The 27,084-nt window shown below is 39.4% G+C and overlaps 1 protein-coding gene across 11 annotated transcripts in view; it reads left to right on the plus strand.

Moving 5' to 3' along the window:
- LOC136101770 (acyl-coenzyme A thioesterase 1-like) overlaps positions 1 to 27,084 on the plus strand; it is a 68,605-nt gene that overhangs the window by 25,910 nt on the left and 15,611 nt on the right. For 5 of the 11 annotated variants that reach the window (XR_011739336.1, XM_071809201.1, XM_071809200.1 and 2 more), the window contains exons 3-14: positions 15,736 to 15,808; positions 16,845 to 17,021; positions 17,662 to 17,798; positions 18,481 to 18,612; positions 19,785 to 19,843; positions 21,603 to 21,645; positions 22,874 to 22,937; positions 23,272 to 23,399; positions 23,522 to 23,632; positions 24,645 to 24,682; positions 25,592 to 25,727; positions 26,706 to 26,842. Coding sequence is in view for 10 of the 11 variants with exons in the window: in XM_071809201.1 (XP_071665302.1) it covers positions 15,736 to 15,808; positions 16,845 to 17,021; positions 17,662 to 17,798; positions 18,481 to 18,612; positions 19,785 to 19,843; positions 21,603 to 21,645; positions 22,874 to 22,937; positions 23,272 to 23,399; positions 23,522 to 23,632; positions 24,645 to 24,682; positions 25,592 to 25,727; positions 26,706 to 26,842 (1,235 nt within the window). In the remaining variant the exon portion in view is untranslated. Of the gene's footprint in view, positions 1 to 8,689; positions 9,712 to 15,735; positions 15,809 to 16,844; positions 17,022 to 17,661; positions 17,799 to 18,480; positions 18,613 to 19,784; positions 19,844 to 21,602; positions 21,646 to 22,873; positions 22,938 to 23,271; positions 23,400 to 23,521; positions 23,633 to 24,644; positions 24,683 to 25,591; positions 25,728 to 26,705; positions 26,843 to 27,084 lie in introns of those variants that run through there. The other 6 variants (XM_071809202.1, XM_065838185.2, XM_071809206.1 and 3 more) reach the window with 6 other exon arrangements.

Raw genomic sequence — 27,084 nt, forward strand, 5'->3', positions numbered from 1 at the left:
TATATGTTGTCCTATGCAATGTATTTTCTGGGAAGCTCTGTTACTGCATATTTGTTGAAAGAGGAAAACTGTATACCAGTGCCAAGGGTGTTTAGTTTCTAACACTGTTAAACTGCAGAGCGAGTCTCCTTGAAGTAATGGGAACAGCTTGTCCCTTCACGTGAACCATTTTTACCAAGCACATAGCCCACCACTATCTATGGGTATTAGTCAACTGAGGCTCCTAATATATGTTTGAGATGTAAAGAAAATCTCGATGCATGGAAGAAAAAGGAGATTTTTAAAGCTAAGGCCAGCTATGGTTAATGCTTGCATTTTTCTCAGTAGTTCCTGAATCAAGTTCCTAATATCTGACTGAGCTACACATAAAAGACAATAATTCAGTCTTGATTTAAGTTTAGCTGTCATGTGGGAAGGAAATGTGGTGTGGAGGCTGAGGAAAATCAGGGGTCACAATATGAAAGGAAGGTGTAGGAGGGAAAATACATAGTTTAGCTGTAACACGTTTCAAGATCAGAGAGAATTTATTGTCATTTATGGTACTGTGGCACTGCAAAAAGTCAACAGAGAAGTGAGCCCCATTTTGCTAAAAGTGGTAAATCTCCCAGGCAAACTGTAGATCTCTCTCTGAAAAAAACCTGCAATCTAAATATGTTACATGATCACCAGCACAAACACCAACACAAATGTGAAAATAGAAGTAAAAGGACAGGAATTAATAACTAAGCCTATGAATAAAATATTTATTTTTTGTAGGGAGCAGAGAGAGGAGACCAAGGTAATATTTTGTGAAAAATTATTTGTCTGTTGTTTGGTTGTCCTCCAATTCATCGAACACTTGTACATCTGAGGAGGCACTTTAACTGTGAATTATCCTATTAATGTCAGTTACACTGCTCTTGAGAGGGGCAGGTACAAGTGTCTGAGCGGATCAAAGCTTTCGACTTCTTAAGTGTATGAAGTAACTACTAAAAGAAGGGTAGAAAAGCTGGTATTGTCTAACCACAAAACCTACTAATGAATTGCCAGTAGCTGGCAGATCAGGAAGATGTCTATTTTCAGCAGATCTTTTTCCAACAGCAAACAGACAACTTTGAACTTTCAGATTTTTACTGCATTTTGGTTTTTGACTGGCTGAATTTGACTAGGTCCTCTCAGTAACCTGCAGTGGTGAGGGGCAGGAGATGTAGTGTGAGAGATCAGGATTTTACTCCTGCTCAGTACCACACAGGTAGCAGCAGTAGAACCCCTGAGATGCTCTGTTGTCAGTATGTTTTGTGTTAGACACTGTCCTGACACAGACAGACCGCATAATGGTGATGACTACATATGTCAGAAGGGAGGAAGTGAAGCTCAAGTATTCACAACCAGAGCTAGAATTAAGAAATCAAGTAGATGTTTCTGTCTCTAGAGGCTAAAACGGGTTGGCATGGGTTCATCTGTACAGTTCTTCCTTCAAAATATTAGGTATAAAAGGAGTTGTTAGTAGACAGCTGTTAAGATCTGTTCCCATTTAGGAAAGCACCAAATAGCTTTACAGTATCTTTGTTTCTTGCTTTTGCAATGGATACTGTAATATATTCTGTTGAAGTACATGAGTATATAGAATTAAAATTAAGCTGCTCTGCTCACTACTTCTTTCAGACTGTCCCTGGTGCCAAATGAAACCATTAATTAACTTTCTGACTCCCAGGTTATTCCCCACAGAGTTGAAAGATGTTTTGCTGGGAACAAGTGAACAGCATTTAGCTGCATCTGTAATAATGTAATACAACCATTCATTTAATTTGATTCAGAGCCACATAAGGCTAGACAATGTCCTTTGTGGAACAAGAAGCATCTTCAAGTATGAATTTAGAAGGTGGGACGCATTTCTGACCCATGCTATAGCTGCTGGATGTTTTAGTGCTCTCTGGAGCCTGTGTAAAATGATGTCTCCCGTGACACAGACACTGAGTGGGGAACAGACTTAATTTCTCTCAGTGTTAACAGTGTCAGTAGACAATGTTTGGGTTCATAAATGGAAGGTGTCTAGAAGGGAAGTTTTCAAATTATAATTATTTGCAGGAAGGGCCAGTAACATTCTGTAAGAACAGAATCATAATAATTTTTCTTTACATTTCTATCTTGCTTTTTCTCTGAGTTGCTCCAGCTTCCCTGATCTCAGGTGCACTGGCTGTTGCTACATTCGTTTCACACTACAAGGTGTTTGCTAACTTGCCTAAGATGTGCAAGATTTATGACAGAGCCAAGGAGTATTCACATGGAGCAGGGGTGTACGTTTCCATTTTAATTCTCATTTCCTCTCTCCTCTTTTTCCTATAAACAAGAGCACAGTGTTGCACAAGGCATTCTGTGCTCCACATATCCGTCCATGTTGTCAGCTGTTTGTGTATCAAGTCTGAGGAGGTGGAAGAAATATGAGGTGTGTTAACAACAGACAGGTACTTCTCATTCACAGTTTTATCACACGAGGAAGTGATGTCTGATTAATAGAGCCAATCATACATTTTCTGATGCAACACTTCTCCTTTTCAAAATGTTGATTGGATTCTGCATTGCTGGGTTGGCTGGTTCTCCAGCTTCATGGAAACCTGCTTGGAAGGTTGTCATGCTGTTGCAAACGTTGTGGACCCACCTGGCCTGTTCCACTGGCTACCCACCATTCTGTGATGCCATCACACTGTTGGCTTCTCCCAGCTACCACAGGCTACCCCCTAGGCTGGTCAGCATTTGAATGAGCTGCTCATTAGATGTCCTTCAGTTGTTGGCCAGTTCCTTTGCTTCCAGCTTCTTAGATCTCTTAGCTTCAAAGCTCCTAGCCTGCTCAGGTGACTACCTGGCCACCCACGTGGTAGCAAAACATCTGTGTAGGCAGGGTCCTGGTGCATGAGTTGGGCATCAGCCCAGAAATGTTTCGAAATCTTTCCTGTGTATGTGAGTGAATCCTTTCTGGGAAGGGTGAGGGGAGGTGTGCCAACATGATTTCCTCTCTGGGGTGAGCATTCCAGTTCACAGCACTGATGCAGGCAAGTCACGGGACACTTTACCTTTTTGCGGTTCACAGCTTGCTTGCTTGCTGACAAATGCATTCAGTATGTGTGTGAGGACACAGCAGGGAAGACCAACAATTAGTGGATTTGAATCATACAAGGCAAGGGTGTCTGCCACTTTGCAACATATCTGTTGCATGGGGAGAGATTGCAGAGTACAAGCCGTGCATGCTGCAGAGAAGGCACCATTACTGGTTTGCTCAGCTGCATTTCCAGGCTGTGGGTGAGCTTGGATTCCTGGAGGTGTTTATGGGAGAGGTCACCATTTGAAATCTAGTCTTCCATCAGATCTCTGCGCTTGGAAGTTAGAGTCTCTGAGTGAGTGCATCTCCTCCAGCCTGGACTCTCCCTGGCTAGGCCCAGGAGGCCTAATTTTGGATCTTTGCACATACATCAGGATCCCCTGGCAAAGGAGGCAGTGTAGGCAGCTTATTTTATTGTTCTGCTCTGACAGACTCAATGCCTCTCATGACTTACACAAAAATTTTCTGGCTTCTTGGCCATATCATGTTGCACCTGCCACATAAACTGGAGGCCTAAGGTTAAGAAAAACATCATAGTTCATTGAGATGCTGAAGGCTTAAATTTCTGGTGGCTTTGGTATGAGATCTGTTCTGGGTTCTCAAGTTGCAAGTAGCCTTGTACAAAAATCTTAGGAGCTTCAGATGCCCCAAGGTATTACATGAATTAAGAGGTTGGAAAAGATCTATGCCTGTGAAAAATAAGTTTTCTATTAGAATGAAAGCATTTAAAATTGCAGTAAAGTGTAATGTTTTATATGCTGCTGAATCAGAAGAATTAAAACAGACCTAATATGCATGCCTAGAGACATTCAGATATAAAATCAGGCTTCATGCATGACTCTGCCTTGGCATGGATTAGAGCAGCTTTCCTGAGACCAGCGGAGATGCTCAGTGTGTTTCAAGTGCTGAGCTCTCTGCTCATACTTGTCTGCCTTCTGCACTGTGTTCAGGGGAGCAGGTGACAAAAAACTGCTTTCGTGTTGCTGCGAGAAAGCTGAGAGTGCTCTCAGCAAGGTGGATTCCCAGTTGCATAATTAGGAAAACTTTCTGACTTCTTTCTGTAACAAGAATGATAAAATGAACTAGAAGAACAGGCACATACCTAAACAAGAAATTTTTCTCATCAGAATTACTTTCTGCAGGGGTACATATCCATGCAGAAGGAGCCTTTCTTATTAAAATCCTCATGGCTCTCTAGAGCCCATGAAGTCCTCATGAAGTAGTCTTCTGCTGTCAGAAGTTACAATCCACTAGGAGCGAGTCACAGGGTTCTTAATTGCTGTAAATAAGCTTGCAAGACTCATAACTCATACTAGCTCTAATGGCTAAGTTAAACTCTGCATTTGTGTTTTAAATTATTCCTATAGAGATTTTGTAATTAAAAAAAAGAAAAAAGATAAAAGATAAAATTATGAACATAAGTGAAGGAAGGGAAAAAATCCGTTTTCAGTTTTGACAACCTTGCAGTAACCTTAGAAGAACCAGACAAAGAGGTACTGAAAAACCACACAACTTTCTGGTATTGACGTCAATGAACTGTAATGATCCACTTGCAGGGATGTGCACTGAGTTGTCTAATGTCTTGTTCTCTTCAGATACTAATTTCCCCATGAGTCTTGAAGCTTTAGGCAGCTCTCATGGACAGTGCTATTTGTCCATGGTTAGATTCCCACTAGTGAACTTAAGGCAAGTTTTTTTATGTTCTAGTAACCTGAGGTAATGGCTGCATGCCACTAAAGAAGGGCAGTCCTGGAAATTTCTCAGAAAAAGGAAAAGAGAAATTTTAAATTGCTTCAGGTCCTCGAATGAGCTTAGCATGTGTCTAGAAGAGTGCCAGAGCTAATCCTGCGGAGCAGGGGCAAGAACTCTCTAAATTTGGGACTGGGATGGGAGCCAGACCTCTTCTTTTAGTGATAACTAGCTCTCAAATGAGTTTTGCTGCAACATGAAACTTCACACTGAGATATTTTTAAGACTTGAGCATTTTCAGATATTTACCAGGGATTCTGCACCAGGATTCATGCCTTGTTGTGACCAGTATGCCTGCTAAAAAGGTGTACTTTGTGAGTACTTCCAAAGCTACTGGTGATACTCTTGGATGTGTTCAGTTCACCCTGAACTGGATGTTTCTGTAGTTCTTTGCCCTGTCTCTATGTTCAGATGAGTGGTTTTCCTACATTTACACTTCGCTTTAGTCTTCTGTATTACTTAAGCTAGGACATAGGTTGGCCAATGCCATGCTTATTTAAAAAGCCTGTACATTAACTATACTAGCCTACAGAATAATATACCCAGGATACCTAGTGCTGTCTTTAGTCTTTTTAATTTTGGAGGGCTACTTAGATGATGTTACTGCCAGGAATGAATGAATTGAACCCTTAATGACATGCATATAATTTGAAATAGACCCTTTAATCCCTTTCTGAGACAACAGCTAAGAGCTGTGCTCAGATAAAGGTAGAACCTTGAATAAAATCACATCCAGGACTGGAAGAGGATTTCACATGGCAACAGGGTTAGAAAGGAAATACTTCTATTTATGTCATACCATCCCAGTACCTTTTTTATTTTCTAATTACTCTCACCTAGTATAATAACATCCAGTAGCAAACATTTTGTTAGTAGGTCTTGCCCCAAAGAACTTACATAGAGTGAAGAAAGAACTTACATAGAGTGAAAAACAACGGGAGAAAACGAGTTATTCTTGATTCTAAGAATCACCATTAAAAAAATACAAGAGGTTGGTGGCAGCTAAGAAAGAAACCCTTCTCCTGATAATATGAAGCTAAATGCCATAACCATAAATCAAGTCTTCCTGTCAGCCAAGTGGTGAAGTGTAATACTTACCTAACACTTCTGAAATCTTGACTCAAGATATTTCATACTGACATCAGCATCAGACTATTTGAAAAAGATCTGAAGATAAAGGTCTGAGAACCTGGCTTGAGTGGAATGACATTGAAAAACCTTAATTATTTCAACTGGATGCTCTGAAATCACTTGGTTTAAAATAAAAGAACAAATTTTAAACATAAACACAGTGGGTTTCAGTGTGTGGCTTTACAGTGACGTGTTTTGGAAAGGTAGCGCTCCAGTCCTCAGATACCCCAGGTAAGTAATAAGCAGCTTCCTCCCATGAAGCAGCAAAGATCACTATCTTGCCATATTAACAACAACACCTGCAAAGTGTCTAAGGAAATTAATAGCTCTCTTATCTGGCCAGGAAAAAGAGCCGGTCATACTGGCTTTACTGTATGATATCTTTATTTAAGACTGCAGTGGTACAGGAGATAGGTAAGAGGATATAGAACCTTTTACTTTTCTGAAACAGGTTCAGATCTTCATAGCCAGAAGGACAGTTTGTTTACAAGTGCTGCTACCACCTGACTGCTGCTCAGACAGACAACGTGGTATTTTGTTCTAACTAGTATCAGGTGTGTTGAAAAGGGTTGTTTGGAAAATATTCAAAGATCTAAAATAATTTCAAATTAGCTCTGTTGTTTTGCTCAAAAACAATGGGGAGAGGTTGGGGTGAGGACAGGGGACACTGAAAGGTTAGAAAGCTTTTATTTCAAGATCAAATGTTTCGGTTTTAAAGGATCCCCAAATCTGGCATTTCTGAAGCTTTGCTTTATAGCTTCTAGTTTCACAAGGCAATGTTGAATTGAAAAATTGAGATATATTTTAATACATTTTTTTTTGTTTGGATTAATTTTTATAGTGGTTAAATAACGCAAATATGAAAATAATATAGTTTGGGGATGAGCTAGTGAAAAAAAATACTTCTTTTCCCAATTTTGGAGAACATTTTGAAATTTTTTTGTTTGACTTTGACTACAGACCATTATTTTCTCCCCTCCTGCTTTTTTTCCAAGTACTTTCTTAATATTAATTCAGAAAAGAAATAAGATTCTGTCATAAAGGTGGAATGAGACCAGGTTAATTAACCCATAAAATCTTTCTAGAATCCCTCTTGTCTTTGTCTCCTGGACAGCCTTTTACAAACCAAAACTGCAGATACAGTATTATATTTTCTGAATCTAACTCCCCTAGTATGAGCCTGGCATGACTGTCCTCCCTCTAAAGAGGGGAAGGGAAGGACTTTCCGTACCCCCTTGAAGCTGCTGCCTACTATTTAGCTGGTTCACTAATACATTGTGCTGTGCCCTCTTTGCTTTAGATTTAGCCTTTTAGTTTTGTCCGTCTTTACACAGTTGACTTTCTTCGTCTTACTTTCCCCATGCTGTACATACTTTGTGTCTGCAGTAAGACCCGACAGCACGTAGCCTATCTCCCTCACGTCCAGGAGGAAATGGACGTGGTATTTGTCAGTGTGCTTGTTGACAAGCAACACAAAATGTTTTATGTATTTTGGCCATTCTGACTTATTGGAAACACTAACTTCTTGGAGAGGCTATTGGAAAAATGAGTTCCATAGCTCTCCAAAATAACTTTTGCACCTTGATTTGAAGACATTTTGCGATCTTTTTTTCTTCTTTCCTGCCCATTAATTCTTGAGTCTCCCTGCTGCAGCTGTTCTGTTTTTAGTGTGTTGCTCTGTTTCCAGGCAGACATACCCCTCTTTGAGTGGAGTTCATTTTCATCTGGCTGTTTTTCCATTTGCCTTTTCTTTTGGAGGTAAATTTGTCATCCTACTATTTTGGTCTCTCAGGTTACTACAGCAGTAGAACCTGTGATCAAAGCTACAACAGAAATATAAAGGTGAAAATGTCCACTCTGAATATGAGATTTTCTCCTTTTTTCTCTGTTTCTTTTTTCTTATCTCTGGAAATGGGATGCTACAGATTCCTGTGTCCAAGGAAGCATGGAGAAAAATACTTGCACTGTAGTCTTGATTGCTCTTATAAAAATGCCTGAGTGAGGCTGTCAAAACAATGTTACCGCAGGAGCACAATGCTTGCATGATTAATTGTTCTGGACCCCAGATTGCTTTCTGGTGAGTTTGGCTTATTTTTCTGGGAGTTTTGTAGCTGGCCTTCGATTTGCTGCACATTTATTTGCAGCAAATTAAACCAGACCTTTATTTGAGATATCTTTCTTTTTAGTATTTCAAAGATGACACCTTACCTAAGCAGTTAAGTTCTCACCATGCTGCTTGGTAAGCTTGCATCCAGTCCTCACCAGGACCCACCACTGTCACCAGCAAGCTTGGGGAATAGGATGGGAATCTGGGACATGTCAAGATGTAATCTTTATTGCCAGCCACAGCAGAGTCTTTGTGAAGTGTCAATTTGAGCTGTTGGTTGTCACTTACATACGTTCAGGATCACCTGTCTAGAACTAATTTTCGATTTGTGACTTTTTTTTTTAATTTTTTTTTTTTTTTATTTTTTGTGGAAAGTGCTTTAAAAAGTGGCTTAAAAGTGATCCACAGAGTGCATCTGAGTTTCAGAAAAAAATCTGAAGTCAAAGATTTCAGGTAAACCTATTTTCATGGGCAACTATTGTGGTTACATTTAATTTTTTTTCTTCTCTTGCCAATAGCCAAATTCATAAATACTATTAAATGAAAATTAACTCTTGACACTCTCCCTTTCCACCAGTGTAAGGTGTCCACTGGTTGTTTGGTGACGCTCAGTCCTGTCTGATATTACTGGCCCCACTGAGGACATATCTTACTGCAAACTTATGGTGGCCTCCAGGCCTTTTCCACATCAGAGTCTGCAGAACCTACAACCTGAAATTGCAAGTGTGGATTAAAGAATGGCCAGAACAGATTGCCTGGAGCAGTGTTCTGACAGGCACCCCACGGGTCATCTGTCAACAGTTCACAGTAGGTGTGGGAGAGGTGGAGGGGGCTGTGCCTGTGTCATCTCCAGCGGATGCCTTAGGACCCACCACTGTCACCAGCGAACTTATGGGGCAATAGGATGGGAAGCTGGGACGTGTCAAGATGTAATCTTCTCATAAGAAATACATAGAGGGCGAAGGCCCAAAAGGTATGCAGCTTTCCCTTTCCCTACCAATATTTATTGCAATTTCACCAGTATCTCTGCATTGACCAGGTGATCATCCAGTAGGTACTTCAAATAAGGAGGTCTGATTTACTGCTTGGCAGAAAGATTGCCCAGAATTTATTAAAACCAGTCCCTGTTGTAGGAAAAGTTGAAAAGAGCATTCAGAAGTGGATTGGTCTCCCACCAGAAACCTTAATAACTGAGATTTGGCTGTCCCATTACTCGGACTATTTTTTTTTTCTTGGAGTACTTTGTGGAAGAACTTAAAAGCTACTCACTAGATAGATAGAAGATACGGGGAGTGAAGGAAGACTTTCTGGACATGGCAGAATCCACCCAAAAACCTGCCAGGACAATATGGGGCAAATAAAAAAATGGTGTGAGGTAATAAAGTGGCAGGCAAAGATGTGGTAACTGCAGCTCTCCTCTCCCTCTGACACTGCAGATCTTGCCCTCTCCGACGTGGGCAGCCTCTTCTCCACTCAGAGGAGGCAGAGGGTGGAGCTCAGTGCCTTTATAAATTATATGTGTTCTTCAGGTTATTTCAGCAGCCCCAGCAAGCAGTGAGCGTGTTTGTCAGCTGACAGATCTGTTACTCAGATTGGGTTTTCTGTTGCTGTCGCCATCTTGTCCGTCATGGGGAGCCCACCAGCCAAGGTAAGACAATTGCAGCTCTGTGCTTTGCTGTGACCCAGCACCTTCTGTTGGGACCTCCCCGCTCCAGTTCTCGTGAGCAAACTCCCTTTACTTGCGTCTACAGAGAGAAAGTCTGCTGCTGAGGTGATGTGGCAAGGTCGTCTCAAATTTTGCAAATTTACCATTTGCCCCTTTACTGCACAAGAACTAATATATAAGTGAACTTCAGCAAAAACACAGAGAAAATATGTCCCTGTTCTTTTGTCGTGAGGTGTGCATGCTGGAGCGAGCACTGGGAAGGAAGAGGGGGCTGGCCTGGATGAGTTCACGTCGCTGTAAAATGAAAGCGCTTTAGCCCCGCTGCATGCTTTTCTTGGGATTGCACATGTTCATTGCTTGCCCCAGCTGAAAAAAGCAACAGCTTTTTCTAGCGACAAAGCATAATTTATATTATATTAGCTGCAGGGAAGAGTTCTAATGAGCTATTTGGCTGATTTAGCTATCTTTAAAGTAATGTTTACAGCGTTTGCGATTCTAGAGGAAGTATTTCATGTCTGGACTCGAGTTTTGTAACAGCACGTTCCGCTCAGAGCTTTTAACTGAGTTTTTAGTATAAATAAACAGAATTACTAGCCAAGAGTTATCTTCTCGTGTATATCTTCAAAAAATAATAGACATGGTGTCTGAAAGGCAAGTTGTGAATTATTTACAACTCGCTGTTCTGTATTTATCAAAACGTATGCCAAATTTTGCAGCAAATAAAAGAAATATGGGCATTCAGGGGTTTAAAATATAGTGAGAAACAATGTTACATATGATGGCTTATAGAGAATCATTAATCATTAAGAATAAAGAATACTTACTGTACCTGTGCTATGGTAATATTTGCAAATGAAGTTAAGGACTCAGGAAAATATCAGTAGCTTGAAAAAATAGCTCAAATCGTAGATTAAAAATATTCAACACTGGATGGTCAGGGCAAAGAACATGAATTATAAATGTAGTGTAATTTCTGGATAAAATTTGTATCTAACCTGTTAGATCCAGAGCTATCTATCTTAGATATAAATATTATCTATCAATGTTGTATCTAATAAGATAATTCTGGATCTGAAAGATGAGTAGATAGGTTAGGTATAATTTTATCTAGAAAATCTTAATTACAGCAAAAGTTCTTGCATTTCATCCTAATGTTGCAGCTGTTCTTCTACGAGTATAGGCATACTCCCGGTTAATAGGCAACACTACCAAAACTTTAGAGTACAAGCATTGCTTCAGGCCAGAAAGCTTCTCTTCCTAAGAAAGGAGATTCATTCAATACTGCAGGTAGCTCTTCCATTCTGTCAGGCAAATGCATTTTCCAGTATGTGTAAATTGGTAGATAGATACAGAAGTCAGAATAGAGCGGGCTTTGTTTTGTTTTTCTATTAAAAAAGGAAATTGTTTAGAAAAGTGTGGATACTTTGAACTATCCAGGAAGACTTACTAAAACTCTCCCAGTTAATTTTTTGCTGTTTAGAAAAGCTACCAAGTTGGCACAGAATGATGGACAATATTAAGTTACAGCTTGCTGAGAATGCTTTTGATATTCATAACAGAGTATTTTCTTCTGCTCAGGCACGAATAATCACTCTTTAGCAGTTCTGTTTTGAGAACTTCAGAATAATTTTTTTTTTGTGGTAAAATACTTGGAAATTCTGCCTGTACAAAGCCCTGAGGGACCCACTCATACATGTAAAGGGGTGACTGATAGAATATGAACAGGGCATTCCTCCCAAATCCACAATGACTCTTGAAACAATCTGTCAACGATAACATGAAAATTACAGTAAATGAATGTAAGGCAAATTAGGTTTCTTCACTAACTGTTCAACTTCCAACGATAAGATTTTGGATAATTGTGATTCCCAAGGAAAATGAGGCTTTCGTGGTCATGCTTTCTACTTCTGTCCCCTCCTCTGGTTTTGTGTATTTCTTCAGTCAGTCACTTTTTCTACCAGAACTTTGCGCTCCTCTGATTTTAACGAAAATAGGCGGCTGGTTGGAAGGACAAATTGCTAGCAGTGTTATGACAAATGGAGGGGCTAATAGACTCAGCCTATATTAGGTGTTAAAGAACCTATGTGGAAGAGGGCACTTTAGGACCAGGCTGATAATGAACCTTATTTGTAGTTTATAAGTTTATACCCTTAACCTTAATTTGATAAATTGCCAAGTTGTAGTTGAACCAAATACTCAGTATCTAAGGTAAAATAAGTGGTAAGAATATGCCAAATGATTGCATCTGATGTGAGATCTTGTACATAAGATATTCTACAGCTTCTAGTACATTACTGCAGAAAAGAAAAGTAATCCATGAAAGGAAGTAAATATTAATATATGAAAGATATTGATAAAGCTGAGTGATAAAACCTACCGCTACATCCAAATGGCAAAAGACAGAGAGCAAAGTCCTTACATAAAACTTCATATAACTTGGTGTTATCCTGTGGTGACAACTCTGCTCAGAGAACTGCTTAGCTTTGGTACAGGGGGAGTGAAACACTGAGGCTCCAATCAGCCTTCCAACATGTGAAAAACAAGGACTTTTTTAAAAAGAAAATAAAATAAACGGAGGTGGTGATGGGAAAAGATTCCCAGATTGCCAGGTTCTGCAGAAACTACTCCCCTAAAAGAGTAACTTTCTAGTGAAAGTGGCCATGAGATCTTGTTCTAGAAGCATCATGGAGGGACAATAAGGATTGAACTCAAAGATACAAGCTGTTGGTATGTTTTTCTTCTTTCACTGCCATCCAAAGACTGTATCGGTAGGCTCCTCATTATTGCTGAGCTTTGAGAAGATTTCATATTCTCCAAGTTGTATTTTTGGGAAGAAACCTTGAAGCAACTAACCACCTGTAAAAAGGAGAATTATGTGTCCCCCTGAAGCTGACTGGCATGTGGCTATTAGCTGGAAGCCAGACAGTAGGCCAGCAAATGTGTGTTATTCCAATCAATGAGATGGTGGCAACACATGTGTTTTCAGTTTGTTAAGGTTTGACACAGCTGTGGCAATTCTTCCATGCTAGTTTTATCTCCTGTTTATTGACTTCTGTGTTTTAGACCTGAAATGGTTCCCACAAAACTTGCCTTGATAGTTCAGAAATGTAGTTAGCGCTAACCCCTATCAAGTGAAAATAAGTTTGCTTTTGTTGTTTGTTGTTGTTGTTTTTTGTTAGGTTGTTTTTGCTTGTTTGTATTTTAGCCTACTCTTTGGGCCTCCGGAGAGGCTACTATTTGTTGGTCTGAAGTGTTATTGTCTATGATGCAAGCACAAATAGGTAGCTGAATCCTGCACTCTGTCCCTGCCCTCAATGTGACACTATTAATTTTCCAGCAAAAATAGAAAGATGCACTTCTAGGAAAGCTGTCTTTGAGTCTACGTATTTACAGAGGGGTTTTATCTCCATGTGGGAAACTAAGTTTCTTCCAAGGAAGTGAACTAGAAAGAGCAAGACCGGTACAGCTTCAAGACTGTCAAGAGCTGTCTGAATATGGTGTCTGTGCTTATAAATTTGCATTAATCATGAAATTACACATTGCTTTTCATGTTATGAAAATAGCAAATGGAATCTCTAACCTTTTTTTTTTTTTTTTTCATGGAAGGGTATTCTGGAGTGCAGCACTTTTGGGCAAAGGTGTCATTTTAGACCACTGAAATCAGACACTAGTAGTCTGCCCTGGACCACTTTAGAAGAAAATTATCTCTGCCTTTCTCTAATGAAAAAAAAAAAAAATTAGCCCAATTCTGAATGGTTATCACAGGCTTGAGTAACTGTAGAGAGTGGGATGGCTTCTGGCTTCCCCAGGGATTTGCACAGTCCATCAGGTTTATTTATGGCCACATTTACCCATCTGAACCAGTTTATCTTTACCCTGCAACAAGGGAAGGACTAAGGTGCACCAAATTGGAAGTAAGCGACTGTGTTGATGTTTCCATCAGTAAGGAATCTGTGATGATGTTTCCATCGGCTGGCAGATGTTGACGTGTTGAAGGGAACTGATTGCTGCTGAAAGGGAAGGGAGGAGGAGTGAGGCTCTCTGGCTCTAGTGGGAGATGATGAAAATATGACACTTATCACAACTGAGAGGACTCTGATGATGAACTGCAGACACACCATTTTTATCAGCAATTAGGAATTTTTCATCACAAAAGGTTCAAAGCAAATTGCGTACCAACATCCATTTCTCCAGTGAAGGCAGACTCTGAGAATCGTTTGGGCTTCTGTTGAGCAAGGGGGAAGTTGATTACAAAATAACACAGAATTAACATAGTAATTAAAACCAGTCAACTCTGTAATTGGCTACATAATCCAATATTTCATGTTAATGAAACCCACTAGGAATGCTGACTGAGTGCTCCCGTTGGTACTTCTAGGTTAAATAACTATTTGTACAGAGAAATTAAAGTAAAATTCTTTCAGTGGGCAAGCAGAATAATATGGAAGTGTCTCAACTGGAACTCATAATGTTCATAATGCATTAAACTCAGAATGTTTTAAATATGTCTGTTTCAAATTGGAGGAAAACAGATTAGAAATGGTTCTTATCACACAAGAACACATGTATCTTGCATTTGTATACAAAAAAGTGTTTCAATCAACTATTAAGAGGCCAAGAGACAGAGTAATCTGTGATTTTGTAGGTTTAACAACAGGGTTTCTCTGCTCAGGGTGATTCGTGAATATTAATCTGAATTTTAAAAGGTTGTAACTTCAAAAGTGACATGATAAAATTAAAAAACCCCCCCGCCTTTATATGAACATGCTAATTCACAGTTCAAATGGTATCCATTTGATGTAACATAATTTACCTCTAAACAAAACTGAATGAAACTGAATGAAGGTTCTTCTCATCTCTAATACCATGTCTCCACCCCATTTTAAAAGAATTTCAGATTAACTGTAGTGAGTGACTCCTTCTATAGAGAAGTTCATCCTCCCTCAGCTCTGTTCATCTCCAAAGTTAATCATTTCAGTGTCAGGAATATTAATCATGGTGCTAACTTTCAAAATAAAATTTTCAAATTATTTCATTACAGTGTTATGGGATACTCTCATTTAGGCAAATAGATATGATGTTTCAGTCAGCGTGTGGTTTAAGCTACCATTCAAACTAATGAAACACTTCCAACGTGGTGTGGCCCTGTTTTAATTTATTAGTGGTAACAGGACTGTATGTTATTATTGGTTATTATTGCTGACAAGCTGTGCTAATATGCAAAGAACAAAGGTAGATAAAACACTCAACAGAAAATTAAAAGGAAATGTAAATGTTCCAATTTGGAAAAAGAAGAAAATATTTTCCTGCTTTTAGTATTAACGTTGTCACGTATTTGTATATGTATGTTCATTCAGGCTTATCAGAACATCTTTTGAAAATGGCAAGTATTTTCTGACAAGTTTAGGTTGGGAAGGTTAATTCTCTGGTAGTTAGGAATAAGTAACTTGAAATAAGCATTACAATGATAGCTTGTCTATGATGGAAATAAATCTCATGTCTTGAAGGGAAGTGGTTCTATTCCCATTAGGAATTTTCAAGATACCTAATGATCTGGGATTCTGTGATATTACAACTCCAAAGCAGGACACCTTTTTCTTCAGCTGAAGGGTGTCTGATGGCCTATGGTCCATTCACACAAAGTCAGTACTGCATTTGTCTAGATGTCTTTTGGTGAACTTGGCCAACCTACAAGTGCCATGGAAGTTTAGTCCTAGTCGGAATACAAAGTCAGAAGTTTTTAGAGAACTTTGGTGACTCCCATGTCCTGGCCTCATGTCAGTGCTGTGCCAGGACCCAGGCAGGAATCTGCAAGTTCCTAGTGTCGCCTTCCGAAGGCTCAGTTTTGTCCTACCTGTAGCACAGGACCCTTGGCAGATTGGCAGTACAACCACGGCGAGGTGGTCCCCTCACTTCAAACAGAAGGACAGAATGTCCCCTGTACTGTTAAAAATACATGTTGTTTTTGTATTCTTAGCTGATTAATTGCATTTGTTTTCCCTGCAGATGATGATTTGCCCCATCCACATGCTTTCTGTGAGAATCATACAAGCTAAGAACATCAAGTCAAGAGACCTGTGTGAGTTTTGGTTCGATTGTGTTTTTAATCACCTCCAGAGTTTACACAGTGAGCAATGTTCTTAGGTTCTGAAGGTGTACAAGCAATGTGCCTAGAGCACAGCAATAGAAATACTAATGCCAGGGCTATAATTAGATCAAATGGCTGAGGTATCATTAGATTGATCTAGAGGCATTTCAGGGAACTGATAAAAACCAGAACTCCCATATTAATTCCCTGGGCCAACAAGGAAGATAGACCTTATGAAGACACTGCAATCTGCTTGGAGTTGTTTGATTTTGATGCTCACAATATATAATCATACCAGGGACTGGAATTTTGCCACACAGGCCATGTATTTAGGGACCTTCTATTGAAATGTATCAATTATATACAATAATCAAAGGTAAATGAAAGAATTTCAAGACTTCTAAAATACAGTATCATTTGGGGTATTTGCTGTTCTCAGATGACCAGTCATGTTAAATTATATTGATAGTTTCTGATTCAGAAAGGCCTCTGCAGATTCAGCCTTAAGCCCGTGCTGAACATGCAGGCAAACCAGAGTTTTTTATATACTTTTGTATTCAGCTTTCTTTAACTCATTATCTCACCCTCACAGCCTCCTATAGCTTCTTCTCAAGGTATACTATGGACCAGCCTTTCAGCTGCCATTTTTGCATGCGTCTCCTGTGGGTTCCTCAGTCAGGGCAGAGAACTTGAGCTGCCTTTTCTCACACTCTTGGAACGTCTGGCCTGTGTATTCCTCTAATGAAAAATGACACATTCAGCCAAAAAAAAAGCATTACTTTGCAGAGAGTTACAGCTGAGACCATTCATGTCTTGCCATGCAGGGCCAAGCACAACCTTGGCCAGGCCTTGATTCGAGAGAGACCAGAGGGATCCAGTCCCCTGTTGTCTGCTCGCCGAACGGCTTCCTGTGCTCCTGTGGCAAATGCCATATAGCAACGTCAAGAGGTGGACACTAGAAAGGTGGTAGTGTGACAAGACCTGAATTTCTGAGTTTCAATGATCTCTTCTATCTACTCTATTGAAGGGACACTTCCAATCTCCTGTGAAAACTTTGTGGGGGAATGTTATTCACTGCTTGATACCAGTCTGAAGTATTTAGGCATCTCGGGCTGCAGTGGAAATCTTCAGTCAAGTCCAGACTCCAGCTCTGAAAGACATCACCCTGGAGATTTCCTTTCACACCGATGTCAAGCTTCACAAAGTAAATGTGCTTTCCCACCCCGGCTCTTCCCAAAGGACAGCTGCTCGAGGCACTGACTGCACTAACCATAAGGAGTAGATGTAGACTGGAAGTGAGATGAAGATCTCCAACTTGCTCATGCCCTCATGTTCTTGGGACCACACTGGCCTTTAGCTGCAACAGATCTTCTTCCCTAGTACCTAACCCTTCTAGACAGCTGTCATACCCCCTCCGTATGTTTGTGTTGCTGGACCGAGCAAGCCAGTCTCCTCTGATCTCCTCTGTAATACGCGTTCTCCTTTCCTGTAATCATCCTAACAGCCTTTTTTGGAACTAGCTCTAGTTTCAGTTAAACTTTTTTAACATTGTAGACTGGAATTTTAGGGAAGATGCCTGATGAATGGTCAGTGGGCTCTTTTATATGCCTTTCCCTTCACATTGGAAAAATGGCTCTTAGTGTACTTTGTGTGTGCATGTGTACATTTGCACTTTGTGGTTACCCAGGGATTAGATGGTTTTCCTTGGTTGCTTCCAACTGGTGGTCTCTTTACTTATTTTTTTTTTTTTTAATACTAATATTTATTAGTCCACAGAATCATGGCCTTGCCCTACTTTTCATTTATATCATCAGCATCAGGTTTTCAATTTTTCTCTGCTGCAGTGACTGCATCAGACTGCTATGTTCGCTTGTGGCTGCCACCTGCTTCAAATGGAAAGCTTCAGACCAAAACCATCAAGAATACTGACAACCCTGTCTGGAACGAGACTTTCTACTTTAGGATCCAGAGAGAAGTTGAGGTAGTAAGAAAAATAGAAAATTTGAATAGCTGGGGATCCTCAATTGACAGGTGTGCTAAATAACTTAAGCAAATGCTTGTGTAACAGAATTTGCAACTGACTGGTTCGCCCAAAACAGTAGACATATGCAGTAGGGCTCCCCTCAGCTGGTTATAGACATTGGTGATATAAATGCTGACATCTAAGCTAGTTCAGATTCCCTTTTTTGTCACCTGAGACAAATAAGTACTGCTCTAGTACGCTTCATTTGGGCTATTTTTGATGGTTAATTTAGATGATCTTTCCCCCTTCTGGTTGTAATGGAAGCGTAGAGGAGTTGCTGAGGTGCAGACAGCAAATTTAATCCCATCCTAAGATGTGTAGTTAAGAGAACTTTGAGGATGAAGAAACTGAGTGTGTTCTTTGGGCGGGTTATCAGTGTGGTACAGAGCACTGACATCTTTTCTGTCTCAGGATAGTGGGAGCTCTCTGTTATAGGCAGTTGTCTTCTATTTCATAAGTTTCCCAAGGTTGGGTTTAATGATGGTGTTCCACATTAGCAAACTCCTGAAGGAAAGTGCGTATTTCTTTATTCTTACCACTGCGCCAGTCAAGTAGCTGCAAAAGTCTATAACATTTTTTTTTTTGTTTCCATGTAATAGCAGCTCAATAAGAGTTCTTATTTATTTTCTACTACTACCAGAACATTTTAGAATTGGCAGTATGTGATGAAGATCCACTCACCAAAGATGACATGCAGTTCACAGTTCTTTTTAATGTTGCTAGAATCAGACCTGGGGAGACACTCCGTGAGACGTTTGCTTTGAAATCAGAGGTAAGGACTGAAAATAAGGGAGAGATCAGCAAAATCTCATTGTTCACATTGACTTCCATGCTAAGTGAGTTTTGGGTCTACATAAACAGATATCCTTATATGTCATTATCAATATCTCATCAAAAAAGGTGTAATGGTGTTGGTTTTATGTGACTTTAATCTCTTTTCACAAATTCAGAAAACGAAGCAGCTTCTCTCTGATGTCCATCATCTCTGTAGGGGCAACATATGTTAGCAAGGAGCATCTGTAAATAGTAATTTTTATCTTTTATACTTCAAATAAGTAACTTCCTTAGCTTTTGTCTTGATTCCACTTTTGCCACACTTGGATGACATTTCCTCCTAAATGGCAAATTTTATTAAAACCATGAAGACAATCCACTCACCACTTTAATTAAATGATTTTTTTCAGCCATCTCCCATTGGTGTTTGTGCTAGATTTCCTTCTAGGTGATTCAGATTTCTCCAGCCCACAGTAAAGGGACACCTATTCTGCTAACATCTTTGGTATTCTGTTAAGGAGCCCATGAAAGAGAGTTGTTCAGAGAACAAAGCTGGTGTAGGTCTGTGACAACTCCTGGGCTGGTTGGTGTTGCTACCTGCCCATTGCAGGAAGGAGACAGTCTATACCCAAAAGAACAGCTGCTTCCCAAATGCTGAAAGCTGTTAACATGGATCTTCCTTGTGACTCTGCAGGCTGGTGCCACGCACTTCTCAGCCGCTGAGTGAGTCACTGGGAAATACAGTGATCCAATAACCACCTCAGTCTAGAACACTCTTGCCTGCTTCATCTCTGCTAGATTCAGTGTGAATGTGATTTAAATGGTTTGTACATGGAAATGACACTGGTGTTAGTCACACTTGTTGCTGAGCTTCAATACCTTTCCTCTGTGCACACCGTCTTTACAGAAAATCAAGCTTTCCCTCTCTGATTGTATCTTTGGAAATACGTATGATTTTACATATCCCACAATGGGACAATATGAATCTTATGTGCCTTTTGCAAGCCTGTGGTTTCCATTGCAATCTCAGCTTTGGAAAGAGGTAACACACAGCTTTTATGGTAACATTAGTGAAAGTGTCAGCTATGAAAGTGCTTTTTAGGTGTGTCTGTACTGCCAAATTCTTGCAGCCTCCATTAATCCATATTCATTTTACCCTTTTCTTTTTAGAAAGAGAGGTGCACTAGGAAATGGGAAAGTTTGGAAGTGGAATTCTGGATGGAAAGAATGTGAGTAAAATTCCAAAGCTGAAAGGTATAGATCTGCTGGGGGTAATAATATTTCAGAGAAAGAGGAACTTATTCTAGCTCCTCCTCTCAGAAGTGAGCTGAAATTACAGTTTCAAACTTTTTTTAACCTTAACTTCTGCAACTAATTCTGCCTTTCAGTGTATTTCATACAAATCTGACCTTCTGTTTGATATGTATGTCCTGATTGTGGAAATGTAATAACATTGGCACAATGTGATAACTTGTACACAAGATGCACGTAAAACTTAATGGAGGTGCTCTTCAAGTTGTTAATGTTAATTAGAACAATGCCTAGAACACTATGGTGTTTCTAAAAGACCAGAAAACTTGTATTATTATAATGATATATGCGTAGAGTTATGCAGACAATATTAGAAAAGTCATCAATTAGGTGATAGCTTAGTTAAACTGAAAAACCATACGGTCAGCAAAAAATAAAATTAAGACCATCCTCCTCAAAGTGGTAATAAGCATTGTGTGGAGGACAAAAAGTTCCAAAATATAAACTTTATCTCTCTTTTAAATGCTATCACAAGTTTGATTGAAAAAAAACCCTACTAGACTACATGTTCTGGCATATTTGAGCTTAGCATTACCAAAAAAAGGAATATAGTTCAGTCAAAAGTGACTAACCGCATGATTAGAAGAAGGAACTGAAAATACGGCTTCTTATTCTTAAGCGTGAAAAAGCTGCAGAAGGAAATCACTGATGTTTTTGATTAATTTCTCCCTTAAGAAAATCTATTTAATTCATCTGTGAGAGATACCTTAAGAGATGTTATGAGCATCTCCTGCAAATGCGGATGCAGTCACAGCCAGATACATAGAATGGACAGAATGAGATGCAGTGTTTGGAAACTGGACCAAGTAGATTCAGACTAGAAATTAGAGGAACATCTTTCACCATTCAAGTTATAAGACATGTGGGGGATACTCCATCCCTGGAAGTCAAACCTTGTTTGTTACATTTAAGTACCTTCTATAGTTGAAATAGAAGTTTTAAGGCTGGAAGTGGTGCTTGGTAAAATACCGTGAACTTTGCAGAAAGTCAAAGATTACATACTACATGCCTTTAATGGTCCTTTCAGATACATGAAAGCACTTATGAATATGTGTAACATAGTGATGTTAGAGTATTGGCCTTAATGAGAGATGCTGTTAGTATACTCTGTAGGTTACTCATGGTATTAAATAATTACATCATTCTGTGACAGTCCTAGGTCTTACAAGGTAAAATGTCTGGGAGAAAGACTTTCTGTTATTTACCTCTGTGTTTTCCAGTCACACATACAGCACAGTGGGAGCCAGTTCTTATTTGCCATTCATTTATAATCAGTTGTAAATTATAATCCAGAACAGCCAGAAATGTCTTTCCTAATAAGTATTTGCAGAATACATTAATAGTAGTCTTTGCTTTCCCCAAGTCATGTGGTCATTTGTTAATAGCAGGACATGATTCCATATAGACCAATATGTCTTTGTTCTGCTGTATCTTAGCATATAGTTTTAAACACTGGTATTTTGGTGAGCTCTTCTGCTTTTTTTATTGTTTGGCTACTACATTTTGGTTCATGTGCTTAGCAGGTGATCATGGATCATGCCTTTTAGAAAACAAATTATGATACTAACAGAACTATACTTAGTTTTAAGTAGGAAAGGTCACAAAACTACTATTCTTTTCAAATACCAGATACTCACACAGCTTTTGTTTGTTCATTTTTTGATTCTGTCTTTTCAGTCCTGGCCCTCCAGAGCGTCTCATTACCAATGATGTCCTAGTGGTAAGGTTCACATATGAATTTAGCTTGCAGTGACTTTTCCTTCATTTTGATTCTCTCCTCTTCCCCCCAGCCATCTGACTTTTCATAGAGAGAACAGAAGCTACTAGGATAGATAAGAGCATGGTGTGCATTATAAAGTGCAAGATATGGGATGATTCCCATTCGTTATGGCTTAATTGTTGTGCTCTCCATGCAAGCATAGAAGTTGTGTTTTCTTGAAGTCCTTAGATATTACAGGTGTTGATATTTTGCCCAGCTGTGGTTTGCTAATGTTGCAGAACCCCATATTTGTTGGTGTTCAAAGTGAAAACTGCTCGTGTTTCATTTAATACAGTATGGCACTTGGCAGGAAAGACAAAGGTTATAAAAGGTATGAGTCCATAGAAGACAACAGTAAGTATTCAGTGTGCTTCTGAGTGGAAGTTTATCTAACGTAACAGCTTTTTGGGAAATTAGTTTTTTAATAAAGAGTTATTTTAGTAATTGAAACATAGAGCTCTCTTTTGGTATTAGTCAGCATGTGGTACTTACTAATCTCCTTGGGCTGGCCTGGCAGCGAAGGAGTACAAAGTACTTCATGCCAACCACTCCAAGCCTGCGCGTGATTCCCAGATGCTCACCTTCAATACCCCTGAGGCAAAGTAACGCATATGCTGTTCTTTCCCCCTCATTTTCTGTGTGAGGCATAAGAGCTGTAATGATTGGCACGTGTTGCTCCTGAAATGGCTTGGAAAACTGTCCTGGCATGAGTTATTACAGGTGAACTAGCATGACTCAGGTGGAGGGTAGGGTGGAATAAATCCATGATCTCCCTGCATCAGGACCGTCAAGAAGATGCCTTGTAGACTAATCACTGCCACAATACACAGAAACTCGTCATCAGATGTCCTTCCCCACCCTTCCTAAAAAATTATCAGATACATTTGTAGCTGTTTGGGCAACAGCATGTTGTACAGAGCTTCCTCATTTGGGGATAACTTGAATGGGTATGACATCCTCTGGCAATGCACCACTGCATGGACAAGCTAGTTCTGAAGCAGCATAACTGGGCTGCTGTTCTGGGATAATGAGCTTTAAATTTACTTTTGGGCAGCTGAATAGTTTCCAGCATTGAAAACAGTTTAGTTTGCTCTATAATATCGGTAGTGGTTGTCTGTATGCTTTTTCATTATTTGCTGCAGATGTGGCATTTGCCATCTTCACCCTTTTCCACTCCTGCCTTTTACAGTCCCGTGAGGTTTGCTGCTTGGAAGTTCAAGTGGACGTTAACGAAAGCAGGAGATACTTGACAGGTATACCGATTTCTTTGTGAAGCAGGACAAGACCAAATCAACCCTATCATAGTCATTCAGACCCATACAGAGGTACTTTAGGATACAGAGATGACTAACAGTATTCTAAAGACACTAAAACATAATGCAATGAAAGTCCCTAAACTGCCTCCAGTTGTAATGCTGATGTCTGTGTCTTTTCCTTGAATCTATCAAGTTGGGCACAGTAAACTTTGTGGAGGGAAGTATGAGAGAGAGCTGACTCTGGGAGCACTCCAGGCTATGGGGTGATGGCAGGCACACCAGTTTTGCCTGAACAGCAATATTATTCTCTAAACAAATCTGTTTTCACTAGAGGGCAAAAATCTCGTGCTTACGGTGTCTGCATCTCATGAGGGAACACAGAAAACTAAAGAGGACACAGATACTTTCTACTTCCATTGTGTGAAGGCTTGGGAACCAGTTCTAAAAGTCAGGCTGCAGGTAATAAGCACTATATGATACCACTGTTCATACTACTTACTTATTTCCAGTGTCACCCAAACAGTAAAGAACTAGATTGTTTCTATTCTGTAAATAAAACCCATGTTTTTTGTTTTCTGTAGAAAGTTTCTGATAAGGAAGATGACAATAGCAATTTAAGTGACACCTTAACAGTACCACTGAAATTTCTCCCTGTTGGACATAAAGTGAGAGTTACCCTCCCTGTAAGACATGTAAGTGCTTCACAATTTATGTGATCTTTTGTAGAGAAGAATAAAGTAACCTTCAGTATTTAACACCATAACATTAAAAAAATAAATAAATCAGTAATGCTGTTTTGTGCAAATACCAGTTTTCTGTGAAAAGGTTAGTTTTCTCAGAGAAATATCTATTTTCTGTCAATAAAATCAGTTATTGGATCTAATCCTTGCCAGTTTAGATACATTTAAGACCAACTTCTGCTGTCCTTACATAGTTAAATGAGAATATTCAATACCTCTGGCAAGGCTTTGGGATGCCCCACAGCTCTTTATCAAGCCCAGGCAGCTAGCTCAGTCCATATACCTGAATTTAAATGGTTAAAGTTAGATGAGTTGAATCTTGCCCTCAGAGAACAATTCTGTCACATTCTTTTACGTGTACAGTCATGATGGTAACCGGTGGAGAGATACAACTCTAAGTTGCTTTAGAAGCAGTAGTAGTGCTGCTGTGTGGCCAGATGAATCTGTTAACAACAGCCAGACATCCTTTACCAGACCTTTCAGCAAATGAGAAGTAAAAATAGGAGGAGAAGAATTTCTCAGCAGCCTAAGGGAGAATGAGAGTCTGTTTTACCATTAGAGATTCCCACCCCTCTGTTTGGGCTCTTTTATCTCCAGTAGCTTTTTGGAAGGATATAATGACTTGTTTTTCCTCTTCGGGTCACTGTCTCTGTCTGGCTGCTGTTCTTCATCCTCTAGGATAGGGGGGTGGCAATGTGGTACTGCTGCTGGGTCAGGATGGTTCATGGAGGTATATTTATAGTGAGGAGGAAATCCTGTTTCACAACCCATTCATCTATCTGCTTCGACTCCTCCTGCCTCTTTTGCTTCTCTGTAGAGTATGTTTGGTGTTTAGTTGCTTTCCTTTTCTTTCCCACTACAGTTTTGCAAAAAACTATATGCAGGGTGGTAATGGTACAAGGCACTGAAAATCTTATCTTTTTCCCAGTTATTCATGTTCTTTTTCTCATTGCTTTGTTTACAGAATGTGCCACTGCAATTGTACCTCCAACTAAATGATTGGTAAGAGGACTGTTTTTTTCTCTAAAGATTTTATTGCTCTTTGAACTGTGAATTCTAGAACAGATTATCCTTTACTTAGATGCAAGGAATGTGCAAGACTAGAGGCAAAATGTAAGAACAGTTAAGTCACCATTATGGAGTCACTACAGCAGATCAAAGTTAAATGTCCTTGGGGCAAAAGAGTCATGCCCAGATGCAAAAAAAAAAAAAAAAACAGAAGGATTTCAAACAGTGAGGAACTTAGTCACTGAGCATCCTTTGCGTCAAAGAACCAAAGACTTATTGGAGGATTCTTCAAGGGACACAGAAGTGGGAAGAAGGCAGAGAAAAAAGGGCACTTGAAATAAACAAAGCATCCAGAGTCCATACAATACTCAAAAGACACAGGTATTCTTAAGAAAATAGATTTGTGGCTCTTGTGATATCAATAGAAAGAAGTACAAGGTAGGGAAGAAGAAATGTTACAGTGTAAAATAATGAGACAGACAACAAACCAGAATTATTTGAATACTTTTTTTTTTCTTTGTACTGTTTCTGTATAAATCTATGGTACAAATCCCCACGAAAGATCATGTTAGGTTCAAGTTACCGTTTGCTCAGAAATTATATGAAGCAGAAATAGAAAGGATTCAGCTTACAAAGCTAATGAAAGACAGAAAGAAGCCTTTCTTTTTTCATATTTGCTGTCCTTAGCTAACAGTAGAACATACACTGAAACATCAGAAAATAAAGAAACCACATAGAAGCAAAGCACTTGATCTATTTAAAACTGGAAGCTGCGTTTCTGTCTCTAAATCTGAATAGCGAATCGTAATTTTTTATGATATTTGGTAGGCTGCAGTTGCTGAAAATAGCTCCATATATATTTTAAACACCAATCTTGTGCCTCTGGATTTGTTTATGTTTCAGCACAGAAAACCTAGATGTGCGGTTTGGGTATGATCTGTGTCGAGAAGAGCAAGAGTTCTTGCAGAAAAGAAAGAGGGTGGTTGCCAGTGCCCTGAGGAGGGTTCTTCATCTGGAAGGAGATCTGCATGGACATGAGGTCTGTGAACTGGAATCCAAGCATGGGCTCTGCGTCTATTGAATTAGGATTGGCACAACTCCCCACAAAATTTCTGGTAGTTTCGACATGTTGATGACAAACCCATTGATCTGAATGGCAGAAGAAGTTCTCAGCGTGGCATACCTCCTACTCATATAAAGTTTCAGCTCAGCTATTCATGCCTCCATTCTTTTCAATGGGTCAAATTCCTAAGGACATAATATACCACTCTTCAAAGCCAGAGTTTCCAACAGTGTGATGTAGCCGGTCAGCAAGATTTGAGGCATTTTGCTAGACACAGCCTAGCCAGGCAACCCAGTTCAAGTAGGAAAACAGGATTATTTGGAATTCACTTCACATAGATATTTATGAAATCATTGTGATGTCTCTTCCTTAGGTTTACTTTTTTTTGATATTTTCAGAACACTTTTCACAAAAAGTCAAAATTCTTTAGGGTAGTGAAAGAACATTTTATAACAAACTGCAACTGAAGTATGTTTTGTTGCCAAGATCCATGGTGAGTTTTTAAGTGAACTTTTATTTTCCTGCTGGAATTATGTTTGTTGAATGGATGCTGTCCAAAGAATAATTTTCGTTACTTAATATATTTTTTCTGAACTCTGCTCAGGACCTCCTTGAATCCATTTTTAGTCGCATTTGTTGCAATTTTTGTTATTTATAATAAAATCATATCATTTTCTGTTATCAGTCATCGAAATTTCAATCATAAAGAACAAGGGGAGGAAGAAAGGTTAAGGTCACTGCATATTCAAACTTATCCAAGATTTGGGGTTAAGGGAACCTGCTGAGTATCTGGAGGTTTGTTGGAAGAAGGTACTGGTAAAGACTGACTGAATGTTGATTTAGTTTCATCATTCTTCAATGAAGTCTGCTGAGGAATTTGTAAGAGCTGTAATTAGACTTTTCCAAGTAGGCAAGTGAGTAATTTTTTGAAGATAATACTTATGTTTTTAATAGGTCCCAGTAATAGCTGTTATGGCAACAGGTGGAGGCCTCAGAGCAATGTCAGCTATGTTTGGCCACCTCTTAGCTCTTCAGAAGCTGCATCTGTTGGACTGCGTTACCTATGTCACTGGGGCTTCTGGCTCAACATGGTGCGTATAGAAAATGAGACTGGTATTTGGAATGTCTGTAACATGACATTTCCACACAGTGAGATGCATGTCTTTCAAAGTCTTACATTGTAAATAAGTGAATGTAATTCCCTAGTAAAGCTATTACTGTTGGCTTTCAGTCATAACTTCAGTTTAGGTTTGCTGATTCTCTTCTGTGATTAAAGTGGTTGGGTAAATACAGTAATCTTCCAAAACCATCCAAATAAATGGATGATTTTCTC

The sequence above is a fragment of the Patagioenas fasciata genome, chromosome 5 (assembly GCF_037038585.1).
Source record: "Patagioenas fasciata isolate bPatFas1 chromosome 5, bPatFas1.hap1, whole genome shotgun sequence".
NCBI classification, from domain to species: Eukaryota; Metazoa; Chordata; class Aves; order Columbiformes; family Columbidae; genus Patagioenas; species Patagioenas fasciata.